The following is an 18,967-nucleotide window of genomic DNA, read 5'->3' on the forward strand; positions in this document are numbered from 1 at the left end:
GCACAAATTCCCACAGAAACACTCCAACATCTTGTGGAAAGCCTTCCAAGAAGAGTGGAAGCGGTTATCAGTGCAAAAAGGGGGAATAACTCCATATTAAAGTATATGTATTTGAATACAATGTCATTACAGTCCCTGTTGGTGTAATGGTTAAGTTTCCGAATACTTTTGTCCAAATAGTGTATCACATTCCAAGTCTGGACCTTCCCAGAATATAACTAGTCATGAACACCACAATGCAATGTTCAACAGCAGTTTGGGCATAAGCAAGGAGAACAATTAAAAGACGCTATGTTTATTTTTTTTAACCATATGACAGCCATAAATATGCACAACAGTGTGGTTGTTCCAACATCTGAAATATCTAGATTTATATAAGACTTGCACAATGCTCATTTAGAAAGACATTTTTAACATGTGCATAAATTGTTAGATATAACATACGGCTTTGCATACATAGATGGTAAGACATAACCATACATATTAATATGACCATATGGATGTATAGATTTACATTTATATATCATTTCTTATTTTCCTATAAACAACATTAGACTTTTTTAAAAACATACATACAATATGTTTAACAAATACAAGGTTCACAACTGAGAAGTAAAAAGTAAGGGCTTTAATTCAACAGGGTTATAACTTCTGAAATCTCAAAGACCCTGCATGGTCACATTGCTTGCTCGTGGAGGGGCTTGTACCACTATTCAGTGCCATATTACACAAAGTGACTGGGGATTATAGGATCTGCATCAGATCATAGGGCCTTTATCTATATTCTATAAAAGGGAACGTATACCTAAAACAAACAGCCAACATTTCCCAGAAGCTCCTTTATTAGACAGTGGTCTTCCTGTCTTCTAGTCTAATGTGGCAATGAGCACTGAGTGTACACGCTCTCCTGTGTAGCTTTGGTGCTTAAAGATGTACTACAGTCAGTGCACTACAATACCTGTAAGGAAGGAGATTGTGCACCAGGCAGTGTGGTTCCCAATGGAATAAGGAGACGAGATGCTCAGACTGCAGAAGAGAAGAGTGTGTCAGCATTGTTTGAATTTGGATCTTCAGTACTGGAAGAGTTTGTTTTGTAGTGTCAATTATCAAAAAATAAAGCTTCAAGAAAATTTATATTTCCAGGTTATTTCTCTTTAAAGTTGCTATTCTCAACATGAGCACAGAGGCAAACTGCATCTGTCACATTGTTCTGGCTGAATTGTATAGATGCCCATCCTTCACTGTTGAACCACATGCCATTATACTCTATTAGGTAAAGTAACATTTTAATATATATATATATGTGTATTGATAACTCTATAAATCACTGTACACATTCCAGTAAAGCCACAAGTACCACAAATAATAATAATTTACATTATTAGTAACACAATCTAACCAGTGACTCATTACATAATACAGCATTATATTCATACTGTACTGGAAGATGTATTGTATTGAGATAATGCACCCATTTCCTGTTGACCGGCTACATATTAACATTGAATTACACAGGGATGTTTATATATGGACTTTCCCATCAAGCCATGGGAAAGCTAAGTAACATGACTGATATAGAGATTAGCAGTGATAGGGCCTTTATAACAACTGTTTGACACCAGATTACAGAAGGGCTAATGATTGGCAATTAGCACCAAGGTGGTTACTAATAGCCAGAAGATGCATATGTCTGTACTTATAAAGTGCACCTGCAAGTGTCAGTACAGCTTTCTTATCATTAGAAATTTAAATCCATCTATTTAAATGTTTATCTATAGAATTTAAAGTATATATGTGTATGTAGAGACGAAATGTGATTGTAACTTACCTCACCTTTTCTTCCATGACTATAAAAGGTGCTTCTGACACAGCATTCAATGTAAAATTATCATTGCAGCTATAATCCGATGGTGTTTATTTGGTGGTAATGATTTTTGAACAAGTCCTCACTGTCTTACTATAGCCCTCATGCAGCAAATAACCCCCACCGTGTAAGTTGAACTGGGGTATCTACCATGCTGTACAGAGAGAAGCCATCTACCCATGCTCGTCTCCATAGCTCAATAAGAAGCGTGGACTGACTCTACCTGCACTATAAACTTCCCAGCTCCTGTCTTCGGTTGTCTACATGGATATGGGGAAAGAGCAGGTAAGATGACGCGACCTGTCCATAACTGGCCTTCCCTTTTTAATTAATGTTTAATAAGCAAATCACAATTTGAGACACTATTTAAAAACTTTTGCTTTCAATACTTGGGTGGTGAAGAAATGTCACAGGTGCCACAGAAACAACCAATACTGCACATCACACCCTATAAAACCATTCGTATAAGGAGAAATGTTATACAAAACAACTGGAATATGCCAGTACATGGGGGCAGGGATAATACAACAAGCTGTGTGCAGACATTTACACAGTGACCACACTGGAACTGCACCAAGAGTAAATGATTAAGTGACAAGTTACGCACAGAATGGCTCTAGAGAAATACACAGCAGTGCACTGCAATGATCTGTGCCCTGATGTCAGACTGTATTACATGCACATAGAAGGCATTTACAACAATGGGTTTCCAGAATAAACAGAGCCCAATTTAGTACCAGAGAAAGATTAGGATGGTTACAAGGTGCAATGACCGAACTGGGAAGGATATTAGATGATATCAGTCTCTCTTTCTATGCCCACATACTTCAGAGCGTCCGCCTGGCTGTATCTGCAGAAAGAAGCAGGAAAGAAAAAAGACATATGAAAGGAATGGTTTGCATTTTTTAAGTCACAAACTGGAAGGCAATTGCCCCTATTTACAGATCTGGGCTGGGAAGAAGCAAATGGACAGATCTTCCTCAAAGAGGTTTTTAACTTGAAATCTGTTTTTATAAACAAACCATAAAAAAGTTAAAAATACCCCTCCCCCTCCATACTATAGGAGTACTTTGGTAGTGAGCCATTTCTGGGAGCCATTGACATTTGCTGTATATACCAGGGTCACTGCACTCACAACTGGTTCCCTCTTACCTTTGGTCGGCACTGTTCAGCTGTCTCCAGAGCAGGAAAGGAAATGCTGATTCCTCCAATCAGCAGCAAGCTTTTATTTATGGCTGCTACATCAGATCTCCTGCTCTGAGGACAGTGAAGTGAAGGTAAGTTAAGCCTCCACATTATACAGCGATTATTGGGCATCCTACAGAAAGGACATCTAACAAAGTACTATTATAGGGAAGGGAGGGGATTTACCAAATATAATAATTTACTAAAGATCATATTTAAAGTGAAAGACCTTGTTTTAACTATCAACCAATCAGATGTTACCCACTACAGGGCTGAATGCTCGACTCTTCAAAGCGATCTCAAATGAAATTTGTAAATCACTGCACGTGGCATTTACAACCCCTTATATGCGGCAAGAATGCATAGTCTAAACATGGAACCTATGCAACTGTGTACCCTGAACCTCAGTAATCACACACGAGGAAATGTTAACATTGCAAGAAGCACGTTTGTGTCAACAATCTAATTTTCTCAACCTTTTACAAGAGTACCCCACAGCAGGCTATGTTATGAGATTTTCCTATAATATGTACAGGTACATTCATCAGAATGTCAGCAACGATATATTCTAATGCATAAAAACCTGAAAGCTGACCTGCTAGGCCACTAGGTGAGAACTGAGAAACTATTGTCTGGGGCATACAGACTACAGTAAGAATTAGTGAAATGGATATGACCAACATATTAATTACTGAATGTCTTCATTGTATTAATTGATGGTGTATTAAATTGTAAATAAATCTAATTTTTATCGCAATGTATTAGTTTTTAAATCTGAATAAGTTCTACAAAATGATTGGGGGGTTTTGAGCATGACTATAGGTTCTCCAAATCACCACTACAGCAACAGTGCCACCTACAGGACAGCAATAAACAGTTCAACTGGCATCATCATTCATAAATGCAGGGAAACAACCAATTATGCTTTATAAAATGTCAAATAATTCCCTTTAGCTCACAGTCTGTGTTCCAAAATATATCTATGTACACCAGATGCTTGCATTAAAGTAAAATGTTAGTTTCAGAACACCTTTCAATGTTCATGATACACTTTAGCTAGCTCTTACCTGTAGTCAAAGAACAATTCTTCTCCAGCCTGGATAGCTCGTTTGGCAAATATACCAATGCGATGATCTCCGTTCACCATAACCACTAAAATAATACAAGAGTTGTAGTAGATGAGTGTGCATTGATATACTGCTGATACATGTGGCAATGGCCTGTAATACAACAGGCTGTGTGCTTGGATGTTCACAATGTGCTCCAAAACCTTGTAACCTTCATCTATCTAAAAGGTCAGAAGCACTGACATAAGAGGGCAGAAAGGTGTATCCAAAAGGTATAATATAACTTTTTAACTACTATAAGAAACATTAACAATTAACTAGAAAACATTTAGTCCTTTATGTCCCTATGCGATTGCAAGTACTATCTTTCAAGGAGGAAACATCTATTTAAGAGACAGTTGTAATATTTGTAAATCTGCCCGGAGACATTCGGTCCACAAACCCCATTTATAGATTATTATAATGAAAGTACAGATGTATATGTTCCTTTTACATATTACAATGGCTTTAGTATTGTTACATATTTTGGTAGAACTGTATATATCCATTATGTTGTTACATCACTATTAACATAGCATAAATCCCATACTATCCCTATTTTTCTGGGACATGTAGGATAATGTACACACTGCGCTGTTTTGCATTTGATCATCAGTAACTTGGGAACAGTGGCAGGAGGCTGGCAATGGGAATATTATACTGTTGTGCCAGGGACAGCACTTGGAAGCCATAGACTCAGCCTTCAATTGATGAAGTGTGTTTTATTTTTCTGATGTCTGTATGTGAGGAATGTGACAGTGCTACAAGCAGGATGTAGTGTCCCCCATCAAGCTGCCAGCTAGCAGCGGCATCTGAACATTGAAGTGATCTAAATAGTATAGCAAATTAGATAATGCTAGAGTCAATTTTGTGAATAATGATAAGGCAGTGTGGATTTAAACATGTAAACTTGCTAATGATGCACTGGGAGTCATAGATCAACTAGACTAATATTGCACAAGCAATAATACACACCTTTAGCGTAACAGTTAGGGTTCACAGAGTGGTTTGCAAAGCGGATTTTATTTCCTTTCCTTGTGGCGTCCACAACAAAATCTGTCCAGGAGGAAAACATTATAAATAAAAACGATACACACTATGTATAAATAGTCATATATGTTGAGAATCACATATTTTTGCACAAAGTTTTTCCATACAAATCCATGCACCAAAAATGTATATTAATACAATGTAAATTAGCTTTGTAGATTGTAAATATAGATAACATGATGTTTCTAACTGGCCAATATACAGGCTGTTTTTGTTTGTTTTTTTACAGGGTGGCAGAATTTCACCTATAAGAAAAAACAGGCCTCAAAAATAATCTTCCTTTATTTGTGCTGTGTGCTGGAAACTAAATGATTTTATGTTATGTCTTGGGGTAAACACATTTCTGTAGGAGACCACAAGTTTGTATACAGACAGTAGGCAGAATATGAGTGGCCTTCATAGGTCCCCTCTGATCTCGCCTTCCCTCTAAACAATTATCCGAAAATAAATTCTAGTCATTCTATCTTTTTAATAAAGTTTGTTTTATACAGCGGCCACTTTAGAAAGCCGCCTTCTAATGCCCTTTGTCATTCTTGAGATCTCAGATACAGGGTAAAATGTGTTGGAAACAATTCAGTGAACACTAAGCTTGATCCCCACCAGCTTCTGTATCCTTACCACTTATGCGTTCTATTCAAGCTAGGATCGCGCGATATACAGGACCGACAGAATGAGGAAGGAAACCGGCAAAGGACCAGACCCAAAGGGAATATAAGGGACAGAATATGGTTCCTCGAACCATCTTAAAATATCTTATCTCTCCCATTAATGCAACCTTAACATGAAAGAACTATACACTTAATTCATCTTTGCCTGCTGTGACTGTATTGTTTGATATAGACTGCTTTCACATTATCGTTCACATTTGAACTTTCAATATAGCTTTGGCTAACTCTTAGCTATATATTATCCATTCTGTTTTTTATATGTTTAGATTTATATAAACTATCATGACCAACCCTGAGCTCAGGGGCAAATTTTTTTCTTATGGGGAGCGATTTAGTGCTCCGCCCCCTTTTTCCCTGTCGGCTGCCTGCAGACGCACAGAATATTCAGGTCCCTGTCGGCAGAGACCAAGCAGAGGATGAATCGAAGCGGCTGGACAAACTCTGCCTGCCTCTCAGCCAATGGGGACAAGAATATAGTGTGCGGCTACCTGCTGGGGGGTACCATTGCCCCCTCGAAGGCATATTGGAGATGCATGCTGTGTGATGTAACTTCACTCCTACATAATCCCCAACAACTAAGTTGACACAGGAAATAGATGGGGAAAACAGGGACATACATAAAACGGATGTACAAGGTAGACAAAATAAATGCAGACATGAAAACAAATAATATGAGAGCTTAAAAATCTAATGAATAAACAGATTATTCCACTCAGGAATATCTCCTGTTACATTATCCTCCAGATGATTTAGGAGAAACTGATTTTACAGTAATTTCATCCTCTACTGCTGCAATAATGTAAACAGGCTAAGAATATGCCAACAGGAATGCCTAATGAGAAACCTTTGCTTTGCTGCCTGCATATAATGAATTGTGCACAGGGCACACAGTCTGTATAAATAGTTGTCATATTAGAGGATAATTGAGAAGACATTGGCTGACTCTTTTAACCCAAAACAAGGCCCAAAGCCTGAAGGATCTTAAAGGCGTAAGGTATGGGGCCAAAGTGAGTAAGGTTACATATAAAAGCAAAAAGGGGATTTATGTACTTAAGTTAAATCTCTTTCTCTGAATCCAGCTGTGGGACACTGCTACAAATGGGGTTGTATGAGGGCGCAGGAGTTGGCACTTAAAACAGTTAACTAAACTTGCTGCTGACTCCTCCCCTCTGCAACCCCTACTTGCCTCAGTGTACTACAAAAGCCCCAAGGAAAAGAGCAACCAACCAAGACCACAAAGCAGAAAAGCAAAAGGGAGGGAATGCAGTGTCCACCAGATGGATCAGAGAAAGATATTTAACGTAAGTACATAAAACCCCTTTTCTCCTTCATCCACTCTGGGGGACACTGCTACAATGGGGACATACCAAAGCAGCCCCCTAAGGGAGGGAACGCTCTGATAGCCCGGCCCACAAAACACTGCGGTCGAACCCTGCGTCAGCCGACGCAAACACATTTAACTAATAGAACTTTGTGAAGGTATGCACAGAGGACCAGGTGATCACCTGACAGTTGATACGCAGAAGCCCCATGGTGCGCGGCCCAAGACACCCCACAGAACGAGTGGAGTGAGCAGTGATCCTCACAGGCACAGGTCTGTTCAAGTTCACATAAGCCTGCTTGATCATGGACTTAATCCAATGAGCAATAGTTTGCCTTAAGGCCAGCCAACCCCTCTTTTGAGAATCATATAAAACAAAGAGGGAATCCGTTTTTCTATAAGATGATGTTCTATCCACATAAATTCACAATGCACTAACGACATCTAAGGATGCAGGAAAAGAAGACTCAGGTGAAGATGAACCACCCTTAAAAGCCAGAACCACAATGTCTTGATTAATATGGAACCCTGACACAACTTTAGGCAAGAACAAAGGAACCGCCCTTAGGACAGCCCTGTCTTCATGAAAAACTAGATATGGGGCCCTGCATGACAGGGCACCCAACTCTGACACCCTGCGCGCAGACGCTATGGCCAGCCAAAAAAACTACTTTCCAAGTTAAAAGTCCCAAGTCAATCAAACATAAAGGCTCAAAAGGAGCCTTCTGAAGAACCTCTAACACCAAATTCAAATCCCAGGGACCCATGGGCAGAACATAACGTGGCTGAACCCGTAACACTCCCTGGAAAAAAATACGAACATCCAGTATAACTGCCAGTCTACGTTGAAAGAATACAAAGAGAGCAGATACTTGAACCTTCAGAGAAGTCAGCCAAAGTCCTGCTTCTAAACCTGTCTGTAGAAAAGCCAACAGACGGGATAATTTGAAAAGGTCCGCACTGGAAGAATGCCGTTCACACCATTTATTGTAAGCCTGCCACACCCTGTGGTATATGCGAGCTGAAGGTCTGCGCGCTCGCATCAGGGTCTGCACTACTTTTTGCGAGAAGCCCTTGGATCTCCAGAGACCGGCCTCAACAGGCATGCCATTAAAGCCAGTCGATGAGAATCCGGATGATAAAACCGCCCCTGATTTAGCAGGTCGGGACGACGAGGAAGGGCCCAACCCAGTTCGTCTGCCATTTGCAGAATGTTGGCATACCAGACTCGTGTGGGCCAATTTGGAGCCACCAGAATCATCGGAAGACCTTTCAGACGAACCAGTCTGAGAACCCGCTGAATCATGGGAATCGGCGGAAAGAGATATCCCAATTGGAATTCCCAGTCCATTGTAAAAACATCCACCGCTACTGCCTGGTTCTGGAACAAAACCTGAGAACCTGCCAATTATGTCTGAATGCCATTAAATCCAGATCCGGCAGACCCCATCTCTGAACCAACATCTGAAAAACCTGAGGGTGGAGGTATCACTCCCCAGGAAGAAATGATTGTCTGCACAGGAAATCCGCCTCCCAATTCTTGACCCCCAGAATGAACACCGCCGAGATGGCTGGCACAAAATCTTCTGCCCAAGTCAAGATCTGACTTGTCACCTTCATGGCCTCCGCACTCTTAGTTCCTTCAACTCCAGAATATTGATTTGCCGGAGACGGTCCCTGCCTGTCCAGACCCCATAGACGGAGACTGAGGACAACTGCTCCCCAACCCTGAAGACTGGCATCCGTAGTCACCAGAATCTAGGACCAAGCGACAAAGGATCGGCCCGCTGTCAGGTAGCTCAGATCCATGCACCAAAGAAGGGAGAGACGAGCTTCCACTGAAAGGGTCATTCGTTGAGTATCGAGATGAAGAGGAGATCCTGACCATTGACTCAGAAGGTCCCATTGGAATCTCAGAGTGGAACCAACCGTATGAAAGGGTCTCGAACATTGACACCAAGTGTCCCAGAAGCTTCATACCTAAAAGAATGTATGGACTTGAATGATGCAGGAGTCTCCTTACTGCCTGCCGTAACGTACAAGCCTTGAGTTCCGAAAGGAAAACTTTCTGACACTTGGTGTCCATTAGAAGTCCCAGAAATATCATTCTCTGAAAAGGAACTAACTGAGACTTGGGATAGTTTATAATCCAAACGTTTTGTTCCAAGATTCGAATGGTGAGACTCAGTTGTTGTTCTAGGACTAGCCGAGACGACACCTTGAGAAGCAAGTCGCGTCCAGCTGTAGGTATAAGCGCTCCCGGTAGCACTTACATCTCCTCACTTCTAATAAAATAAATAAAATAGAAAATCAAGAATAAACCTACACTAATCTAAGAAGCAAGTACTGGACACAGTAACAGACATCCCAACTTTTAACTGTTTAAGTGCCAACTCCTCCAGTGTCCCCCAGAGTGGATGAATGAGATATGGAAATTCGTCCATGGAATGTGCATATGACTTCTACCAGTAACAGCAAACAGAACTTACCATTGTTCAGATTGAATAGAAAACTTGACATGTATTTATCATAAACCTTTCCTCGCCGATCTGCTTCATCCTGGGAAATTAGCTGAATGTAGAAATAAAATACACAATATTATTGAGCACAGTTCCTACACTGTATAACCTCCCATTATAATGTCACACTTCCTACCAAGTCTACTATCTGCACAAACATATAATAAAATGTATTAGTTCCATTATATGTCATACTGTTTATAATGCCACCCCTGGTATATATGGACCTGTCTGGCTGTATTAAGAGAAAGCACTGTATACTAAATGAGTTATAGCATTAATAGAGGCTGTTCTTGAGAATACACGGTATGCAGATTATATCGTTCAGCGAGAGAAAGTGGTGGCAGTTATTTCAGAAGTAGGTGCAAACATCAAATCAGAGTCCTGAACTGCATATTTGGGACAGTAAAACACCCACAAAACACCATGTAGACTCAAAAGGACTGTATTACTAGAACTGTAGAAAACAATAACGATGACAGGAAACTGACCTTATTATCCCCTCTCCAACCAAACCTTACCACAGTGATCAGCACGTGTGCAGGTAAATGTGTTTACTCTGTGGTGTCTGATGGATAGATAGATCAACCTAACTATCTACATCTATCTAATTAGATCTATCGCAACACTCCATGAATTAAACACATTTATTTACATTTGAACTGTATATCTAGGATTATTATACTATATACAGTATACAGCTGGTAGAAAAGGAAATGGACATAAAATATCTGGTGGCAACAAATCTTTTAATGGTTTTAATGATTGGTACGACCAATTCATGATGTCAGCGAGTTACTGACCTCTCCACAATACTCAGAGATAAACTCATTCTTCTGAACAGACTCCTTGATGAAAGTTCCCCATCCAGCAACATCCGAGGGAGCCAACAGCAAATGCTACAAGAGTAAAGGATATGTAGTGATTGAGAACACTGCATTATGTTTAGGGAAAGTGAATGAACGGACTGCAAATTTATTTTTATGGCAGCAACCAAGCAAGATCATCATGCAGACAAATCTCCAGCGAGATATCTCAATCAACAAGATTGTTTATTTCTTTGTTTTTACATTTCTGGAGTGAAATGATGTGTTCCTCTAGATGTTTTATATATATACGTGGATGTTGTCCTACAGATATCAGACTGAAGTCTGCAAGCAGATAAGAGATTGTTTGCAAGTCACTTAGCACAAAGCATTAAAAAGTTTGGGCTGAGAATTTCAATAAACATTTTCAATATACAGCAATAGCAACTGTGCCACTTATATGGTTTCAATGTCAGAAAATGACATCCACAACATTTAAAGAAAGACAGAGAGGTGTGAAAAACATTTCATGTACTAGGTCTCTTTATTAGTTACTCTCCCGCCAAGTTACGTACCTTCTTCAAGCCCCGCTGGATGCTGCAGTTCTTGCATGACACAATCTTGGAGTCCCAGTGCTCAGAGGCACCACAAGTGAGGCAGAGATCAGGGTCACACTCCCGTACAGCCAGGTAACAGGGGCATTGCTTAGTGTTACACTGAGTCTTACATCGGCAACCAGGGAAGCGGTTCTGGCCTGTGGGGGAACATAGACTAACCCGTATTTAAAAGACCAAGGGGGGTATACAATTACAATTCGCAGGCGTATAAAGCGTCATTACGGTAGCGCAACATCGCGGATTTCTGTGCACACCCGAAATCCACGATGTTGCGGTACCGGGACCCATGTGGCCGTGCGTAATCTCGGCTGCAAATCGTAAGTGAATATGCCCCCAAGGAACAAACAGAGTGTCAGATGTTACAATGCAGAGTCTTGTAGTATAATCATATTAATGCAACCGACCAAAACATCTCACATAACTTTATCTATTGAAAGATCATTTCAGGAATCTTTGAACTTGGTAAAGAAAAAAAGAATGAGGCCATTAGTAGCCAATACACCATTTAATTATTGCACAAGACATATCCTTGCTAGTGAATCCCATAGGTTTTGCCAGACTGGGAGCATATTTGAAGTGCTTAAAGTACCTTCTATGGGATTCTTAAAGAAAAACACTCAGAAAAGCACAAACATGTTTTCTTTAGAAAGTGCTTCCTCATTATATACTCTCTTGTGCGCACAAAAAAGTAAAACCATAAACACTAATCTCGTTATCACAAATAGAAACAGAATCCATCTTCGCATTATCTTACACTGTACTAAAGCTTATAGCTTAACCCAGTGGTTCCCAAACTGTGCGCCGCAGCTCCCTAGGGTGCCGCCGCGGCGACCTCACAAGGTTGCCGTGGCCAGGGCCGGTGGTAAGCAAGGCAGGGGACTACTTGGCAATTATTTTAGTTTAGTGGTGCCTTGAAAAAATTCTGGAGACCCTAAGGGTGCCTCGAACTGAGAAAGTTTGGGATCCACTGGGTCTTAACCCTACAATGCTGCCCCCTGGTGTTACTTACAGTCAGGGTTGCACTGACAGAATTTTTCACAGAAGTTCTGTGTCATGATGCAGGGACAAGTACTGTCACATGGATGATCCGGATGGTCACAGGGCTGATAGTTGTACACCTGATTGGCTGAATTGTCTGAGCAAGAGAAGCGACTATGTTACTGATATTTATATTTACAAACATTTAGTAACTTCAAATTTACATTAAGGACCTTACTCACAATCAACTAGCCCTTTTGTGACTGAACAAAGTATTCCCAATAAACCAGATTAGGCCAAATGCAAATAGCAATCAGCACATATATACAACTCAGGCACACAGTGTTAGGTCTAAAGACAGCACGGATACACTGCTGGAAGAAAGACTGGTTCCATTATTGATTAAATGTATATATTTAATAAATGCACAGGTAAATTAGCTATAATCTTGGTGCACATTTTACTAAACAACCTTAAAGAAACCCATCACCAGAACTGCTAATCCAATTGCAAACTAATATGAAGGAATATAGAAGTGCTAAAAAGGGTAACACCACCTTTAGTAGAAACTAAACGTATAAATAAATAGGAAACCACAGGGGCCATCTGAGGAGCTGAAGAAGAGAAGCGACTTGTGCTAAATTGTGCTCAGTTTTCTTGCAGCGTCAATAAGCGCACTTCAAGCCACATATATCTTTTCAATAGGGATCCTCATTGCTTTATGTGGGAAACAGGTTTGATTATGGAGCGGTTCCAGAAAATAGAGAGTTATCCTTTAACTGGAAATGATAAGAGAGGCTGGGAACTGACTAACTAGGAGAAGTAGATATCACACTTAAATAGTTTCTTCGCAGATATAATAAAATAATATTATTATAGTGCTGTCCATTCATTCATTCATTCATTCATACTCCTGTTTTCTATGTAGAAGATTGCATAATTTACTGTGCCCACCCTCTATACAGAGCTTCAAGAATAGCCCCAGCCGCATACAAAAGAGGTGGGGCAAGGACTTGTTAACTCAAAGTGACAGCACATTAATAATTTCCATCTTTTGTGGAGAAACCCTTTAAGAGCATTAGGAATACTGTCACTAACTGCTTTACAATGTAAATGTGCAATCTATAGTCAACCCAATATAATCTTCCGTTACTCCCTCTCTACCAAGAAGCACCATTTTAACTTTAATGTCGAGATCAGTCTTTTTGTGCCTTAGGGCTTGTGCACACAGTCATCTTTAAAATCTCATAACGTTTTTGGGAGAAGGTGGCGACTATCGCATACACAATACTCACTCACATTAAGATAATTCATCTGTTTGGAGAGCCACATATACAATACACAGAAGCAGATAAACAAACAAAAACAGGCATAAGTAGACAACAAGCCATTTCTCACCTTATCGCTAAACTATCATCCGCTACGGTACAGCACCTGAGCGCGCTGCACTGGTGTCTCTCCATATACATCAGTGATCTCTATAAGAACTTCAGTCAGAATGGAATGAAGACCTGATTGCACATAGACTTCGGCTGTCCTTCATCTCTAGCGGCACAATCTTCAGCCAACCTTATTTTATTATCTAACCTTTTTGTCTCTCCAGTCAACTCTGTTTTGTTACAGCATCTCTTGTCCTTCAAGATGACCTTAGTTTTATTACCTCATCACATGTCCTTCAACAGTTCATGTTCCTCTAAATCCACCTCTCTATTCCTCTTTACTTTTCTGGTCATGGTTCTTCCCTTCCTCTACACATATTGCACCTATCCATAAGCTCTAATATCAATGAAAACAGGACCCTGAAATTGAATTTCTCCTGCTACGGCCATGTAAATGGACAAACGTGAGCCTGATTTGAAAAGTAAACGTGAAATCTGACCTTCGTCACACTGCGGACTTTGAAAGTTTCTTGTCTGGTGGAGTTCAATGAGATAAAGTAAACAAATTCTTACTTTCCTTCCACTGCATCTGCTGTTGTACCTGCTTGCTGTAATGGTCCCACACTGCACACTACTGTCTTATTCCTCCTTAGCCTAATTAAAACTAGTATAATAAGTGTCAATGTCCCTCCTCCAGAGATTCCTAGTCACCCTAATGGGATGTTCACAGAGTGGGGAGTAGGTTTTAATCATCAAAACACAAGGAAAAGGGAGAGCTGGATGTGTCACCCCTATATGTAAAGTTTTTTTGTTGTCGCCTCATTACCATTTTTGTTTATATATTGTTAATTTTGTACCTTTAATTAATACAGTAAAATATATATCATTTATATGTTCTACTGTTCCTTTTACCATTCTTATAATAGTTATTACCTTACATATAGGGGATACACCTCCAGCACGCCCTTGCTTTGTGTTTTGTTTCTTGGAGGAGCAGGGTTTTCTGCACCCACTATAGAAGAAGTGTAACTTTAGTGAGCACTTGATTGTCATTTGCTTTTGCTTGTTTCAAACAGGCCAAGCAGAAAGAGGAAAGTGAAGGATGGCTTGTGATCCATAGGCCCTTTGGGGGACCCTGGTGGATTCAGCTGCCACAATATGAAAGGTAAGTAAGAATTAATTTTTATTTTATCACACCAAACTGCACTAAAAAAAGAAAACATTTAGATTTTGGTGTAGTTATCCTTTACTATGACTTGTCAAACTAAATAAATAGCCAGAGCACATCACATTCCTGCCTTGTGTACTTGTTCCTCGCACGTGGTACAGCCAGGACCTGGCTGTGCTGGGGGGACAGTGAGAGCATCTGGGCTGGTACCATTAAGGGCTACCTTGGGTTGCGTCATGGGGCTACCCGCCTTTTTTTTTTTTCCTTCATAATCCTAATAGGCGAGTCTCGCCCAACCCCCCCCCCCCCGGGCTAAAATTTGCCAGCCAGTCTCTGTGTACAGCCTGTATAATCTTTCTAGGTGTAAATGGTTTGCTTTGATGATCTCAATCTGTCAATGAACCATTATAGCCATTGCTGTGGAAATGAGGACAGCTTACCTTTTTTAAGCTGAATCTTTCTGCAGTGTGCGGCCCACAATCTACAGTGAAAAGAGAAAATTAATTGGATAAACACCTTCTCCACACTATGTGTAGCACATAGTAAACTGATGCCTGATCAGCATAAGCTGGTGAAATCCTATGCAGCCTACACACAATGGGGCTTGTGCGGAGTTTTGCATATTTCCATTTGCTTACCAGAAAATAAAGATTTGTACTGCACATGACCACAGGTTTAGTACTTCATCCTCTTTACGCTTGGAAAGATGGGATGATGGAGGGAAAGGGCATGCAATCGCAGACCAGGTAAGCAAGGATGTGTTCGCGTAATTGGGAACTTAGGTAGACCCACATGGTGACACAGATAGCCTGTATCAAATTACGGGTTTATGAGGTTTGATGCAAATACACGCCGATGACTATCGCCAGTACTAGCTAACTGCTCCTGTTTGGCCGATTGTGAATTCACTTCTGAAGCGCGTAGGTACTTTCCTCATTGATCGAGTATATATTATATGATTTTGTGGACGTATTTTAAAATAAATTTTTTCCTACTTTCATTCATATACAATAAGGAAGATTATATATGATGTATTAGATATGCTTTTTAAAAATAAATCATACCTAATGGCAAATACAGTTTTAGCTATCAAAACAGATGTTTTCAAACTTTTCTTGTGCTTGTGACCTGGTTGGGTGTAAGTACGCCTGACGTAAACCTAGCGCATATACTACTGGTGCAGAGCTGGATGCATCTTGAGATGTCTACGCCTCAGCATATAGGCAGGGCCAGATTAAGGGAATGGAGGCCCCTGGGCTAACGAAGCCCAGGGGCCCCGTGAGGGCCCCCCCGTGATCCAAGCCGCCCCCCCCATGATCTGAGCCGCCCCCAAGGCACTTACCTCCTTCCCCGGCGCGCTGTACGCTCTTTACTGAGGAGATCTCGTGAGAGTGAGACTCTCGAGATCTCCTCAGTAAGGAGACTACAGCACGTCGGGAAAGGACCGCACTGAAAGTGCTCAGCAGCACTGATCGGGCCGGGGGCGCCCCCGCCCCCGACCGATCAATAATGCTGCTGAGCACTTTCAAGGGCCCCCTGGATGCCCGAGGCCCCTGGGCTGTAGCCCAGTTAGCCCTATGGTTAATCCGGCCCTGCATATAGGTATAAATATGCTATTTTTACGTGCAGCTTCTCATACCTTATATTTTTACCACATTATTGTCAAACGCAGTGTCAACCCCAATGACACTTGCTTTAAATTTTGGGTAACCACTTAGCACGGTGGCTAAGTGGGTAGCACTTCTACCTCACAGCACTGGGGTCATGAGTTCAATTCCCGACCATGGCCTTATCCTTGAGGGGTTTGTATGTTCGCCCCGTATTTGCGTCGGTTTCCTCCGGGTGCTCTGGTTACCTCCCACACTCAAAAAAAAATACTGGTAGGTTAATTGGCTGCTAACAAAAATTGACCCTAGTCAATCTAACACACTGACAGTCTTTGTCAGTGTGTTAGGGAATTTAGACTGTAAGCCCCAATGGGGCAGGGACTGATGTGAGTTCTCTGTACAGCGCTGCGGAATTAGCGGCGCTATATAAATAAATGGTAATAATAATAGTAATAATATTAATAATAATAATAATAAATGGATTACGTCTTCTTTTCTTTAAATGTACGAAGTCTTAAAATGTCTTTAACCAAACATTTTGGGTTACTATACTCTGGATAGCACTGCCACTCTGGGCTATTACAACTCAGAATACATTTTAATGTAAAAAAAAAAATCATTTTTTAATTGTTAAATCCTTTGCTCAGAGCCTTAAGGGGGACACTGACCATGGCTTATTTTGACGGCCCCTTATAGCACTGGGAAAAAACTCTTGCTCACCAAAAATCCTCCTACTCCTTAGATTTCCACTAACACTGCAAGGAGGGAAGAACAATAAGAGGAGCAGAGTAGAATAGTAACTGAGCATTCCTGGATGGGCTGCTCTGCTTCAATCCACAGCCTCGGAGAAAAGCATGAAAATATTCCTCTCCATTGTGTTCCCTTAAAGCAGAAAATTTTATTTCATACTTTTACTTAGTTAGCAGATTGGCTAGAATCACCATTTTTCCATTCTGTAAATGTTATTTTTTTTTTTTTGTCACCAATCTCTGCCCAATACGAGACCTCTGGAAGGAGCCGATGATCCAAACTTCAGAAGGCGGCCCTCTATTTCTAAGACTGTGAATCTAGCCATCTCAACACATGTATTCCGACATCAAAGTGCCTCATCTACAGTTAGGAACAAATCCAGTTAAAGGCATTTTTTTTTTTTTGCATACAGGGAAAAATACTGCTGCTTTTGCAAGTAGAACACAAATACTGGGCAGCTTTATGTCAATACTGCGATTTAGAATTGAGCTTTCATCGTGCTCCCTCCCAATTCTAAATCAGTTCACATACTTTAAATTTGCCGCCCTTTGCATAGTTTGGCCACAGTGCAAAATTGCACCCAACTTGCTGGCATTACCTCCTAACTCTATCACAAGCCCAATACCAGGTATCCCTCCAAACTAGTAAACATTATTTTATGCAACTTCAAAAAAAATGGGATTGCATAATATGTGAAAATATATTTTGTGAAAATGAAAGAAAGCATGGCTAATGTTTCTAATATTCTAGTGTATATTTGTGGTTTGTGATGTTTCCATTACAATTTTCCAAATTGTACAATGTTGTGGAATACAGTATTTTATTTTACAAATACTGTATAATAATAATAATAATAATAATAATAATAATATTATTAAGTAGTTTTTTGCAATGTGACTTGTTACATGTAATTTTCACTAAAGAACACATACAGTCCATTGTATTAGGGACTCCTATTGCTTAACTAATCAAGTGTCTACCATGCAAAAGGACACTTATGGGCAGATTCAATTAGCTGGCTGTGCACAGTGCCAGCTAATATGGTTCAGAAATCTCCGCTCATTTTCCCTTGCATCTCTATGGGACATGGGGAAGATGAGCGGAAAGTTTAGTAAAAACTCTGGCGCAATGTGTCTCCGTGGACTGTTCCAGGAACACATTTTGTCACCTCGGGGCATGTCTGAATCTGCCCCTCAGATTGAGGATCACCGTGAACGTACCTGTGTTTACGCTTCTTCTTCTGTGCAGTACTCATTAGTTCCTTTGCAGGCACTTTCAGAATGAATGAATCTTTCACAGCAAACTGAAAAACCTTTACAAATAAGAAAAAACAAAACAAGGTCATGCTAGGAGTCTAGCATTAACATAATAATAGTTATATATTCACTCAATATACAGAAAACCCACTGATATCTGAAAGGTAGAGCTATTCAGCTCTATGTTCTAAATAGGACACTAACCAAAAAAGAAAGAAAATATCCCATATCATAAATGTTAGTGTTCAAGAAACCCGTAATACGGATCTTTGCATAGAATAGCCGGTTATGGATGTTTATCGCTCTACCCACAATTTAAAGCTCTAGTTCAATTGACCAAAACCTCTTTTGAGGGCTGCTGTAAAACAATTAGTAATCTTAAGTAAACACACCCCATTGTTTACTTAAGATTATAGCTGTACTAGAGCTGTCAGAAGGAAAAGGGGATTTTTGTACTTGATATTTATTAACAAAAAAACAAAAAAAAATTTGACATTTAGACATTTCTGATGTCTGGGTGCAGGACCATCCATAAGAGTGGACAAATGTTAGTAGAGGGGGTGATAATAGATTACAGTAATAGCTGTGGGGGCCTTAAGACCTGCTCCTGAAACCCCCATGTATAATGATCGAGTTGTCATGTGACAGGGCTGCAAGAGTGCTGTGCAACATTTCCATTTCTCAAGTGAGAAG

General features: G+C 40.4%; 1 protein-coding gene across 3 annotated transcripts in view; it reads right to left on the reverse strand.

Annotated features, from left to right (window-relative positions):
• Positions 1-279: 279 nt before the first annotated feature.
• EZH1 (enhancer of zeste 1 polycomb repressive complex 2 subunit) overlaps positions 280-18,967 on the reverse strand; it is a 71,838-nt gene continuing 53,150 nt past the window's right edge. For all 3 annotated transcript variants that reach the window (XM_075177393.1, XM_075177395.1, XM_075177394.1), the window contains 9 exons: positions 18,239-18,330; positions 15,102-15,142; positions 12,146-12,271; positions 11,095-11,273; positions 10,517-10,612; positions 9,684-9,765; positions 5,131-5,211; positions 4,117-4,201; positions 280-2,714 (listed from right to left, as the gene is read on the reverse strand). In XM_075177393.1, the coding sequence (XP_075033494.1) occupies positions 2,654-2,714; positions 4,117-4,201; positions 5,131-5,211; positions 9,684-9,765; positions 10,517-10,612; positions 11,095-11,273; positions 12,146-12,271; positions 15,102-15,142; positions 18,239-18,330 (843 nt within the window). In that variant the 3' untranslated portion in view covers positions 280-2,653. The remainder of the gene's footprint in view (positions 2,715-4,116; positions 4,202-5,130; positions 5,212-9,683; positions 9,766-10,516; positions 10,613-11,094; positions 11,274-12,145; positions 12,272-15,101; positions 15,143-18,238; positions 18,331-18,967) is intronic.

This window comes from Mixophyes fleayi, chromosome 6 (assembly GCF_038048845.1).
Source record: "Mixophyes fleayi isolate aMixFle1 chromosome 6, aMixFle1.hap1, whole genome shotgun sequence".
Taxonomy (NCBI): Eukaryota; Metazoa; Chordata; class Amphibia; order Anura; family Limnodynastidae; genus Mixophyes; species Mixophyes fleayi.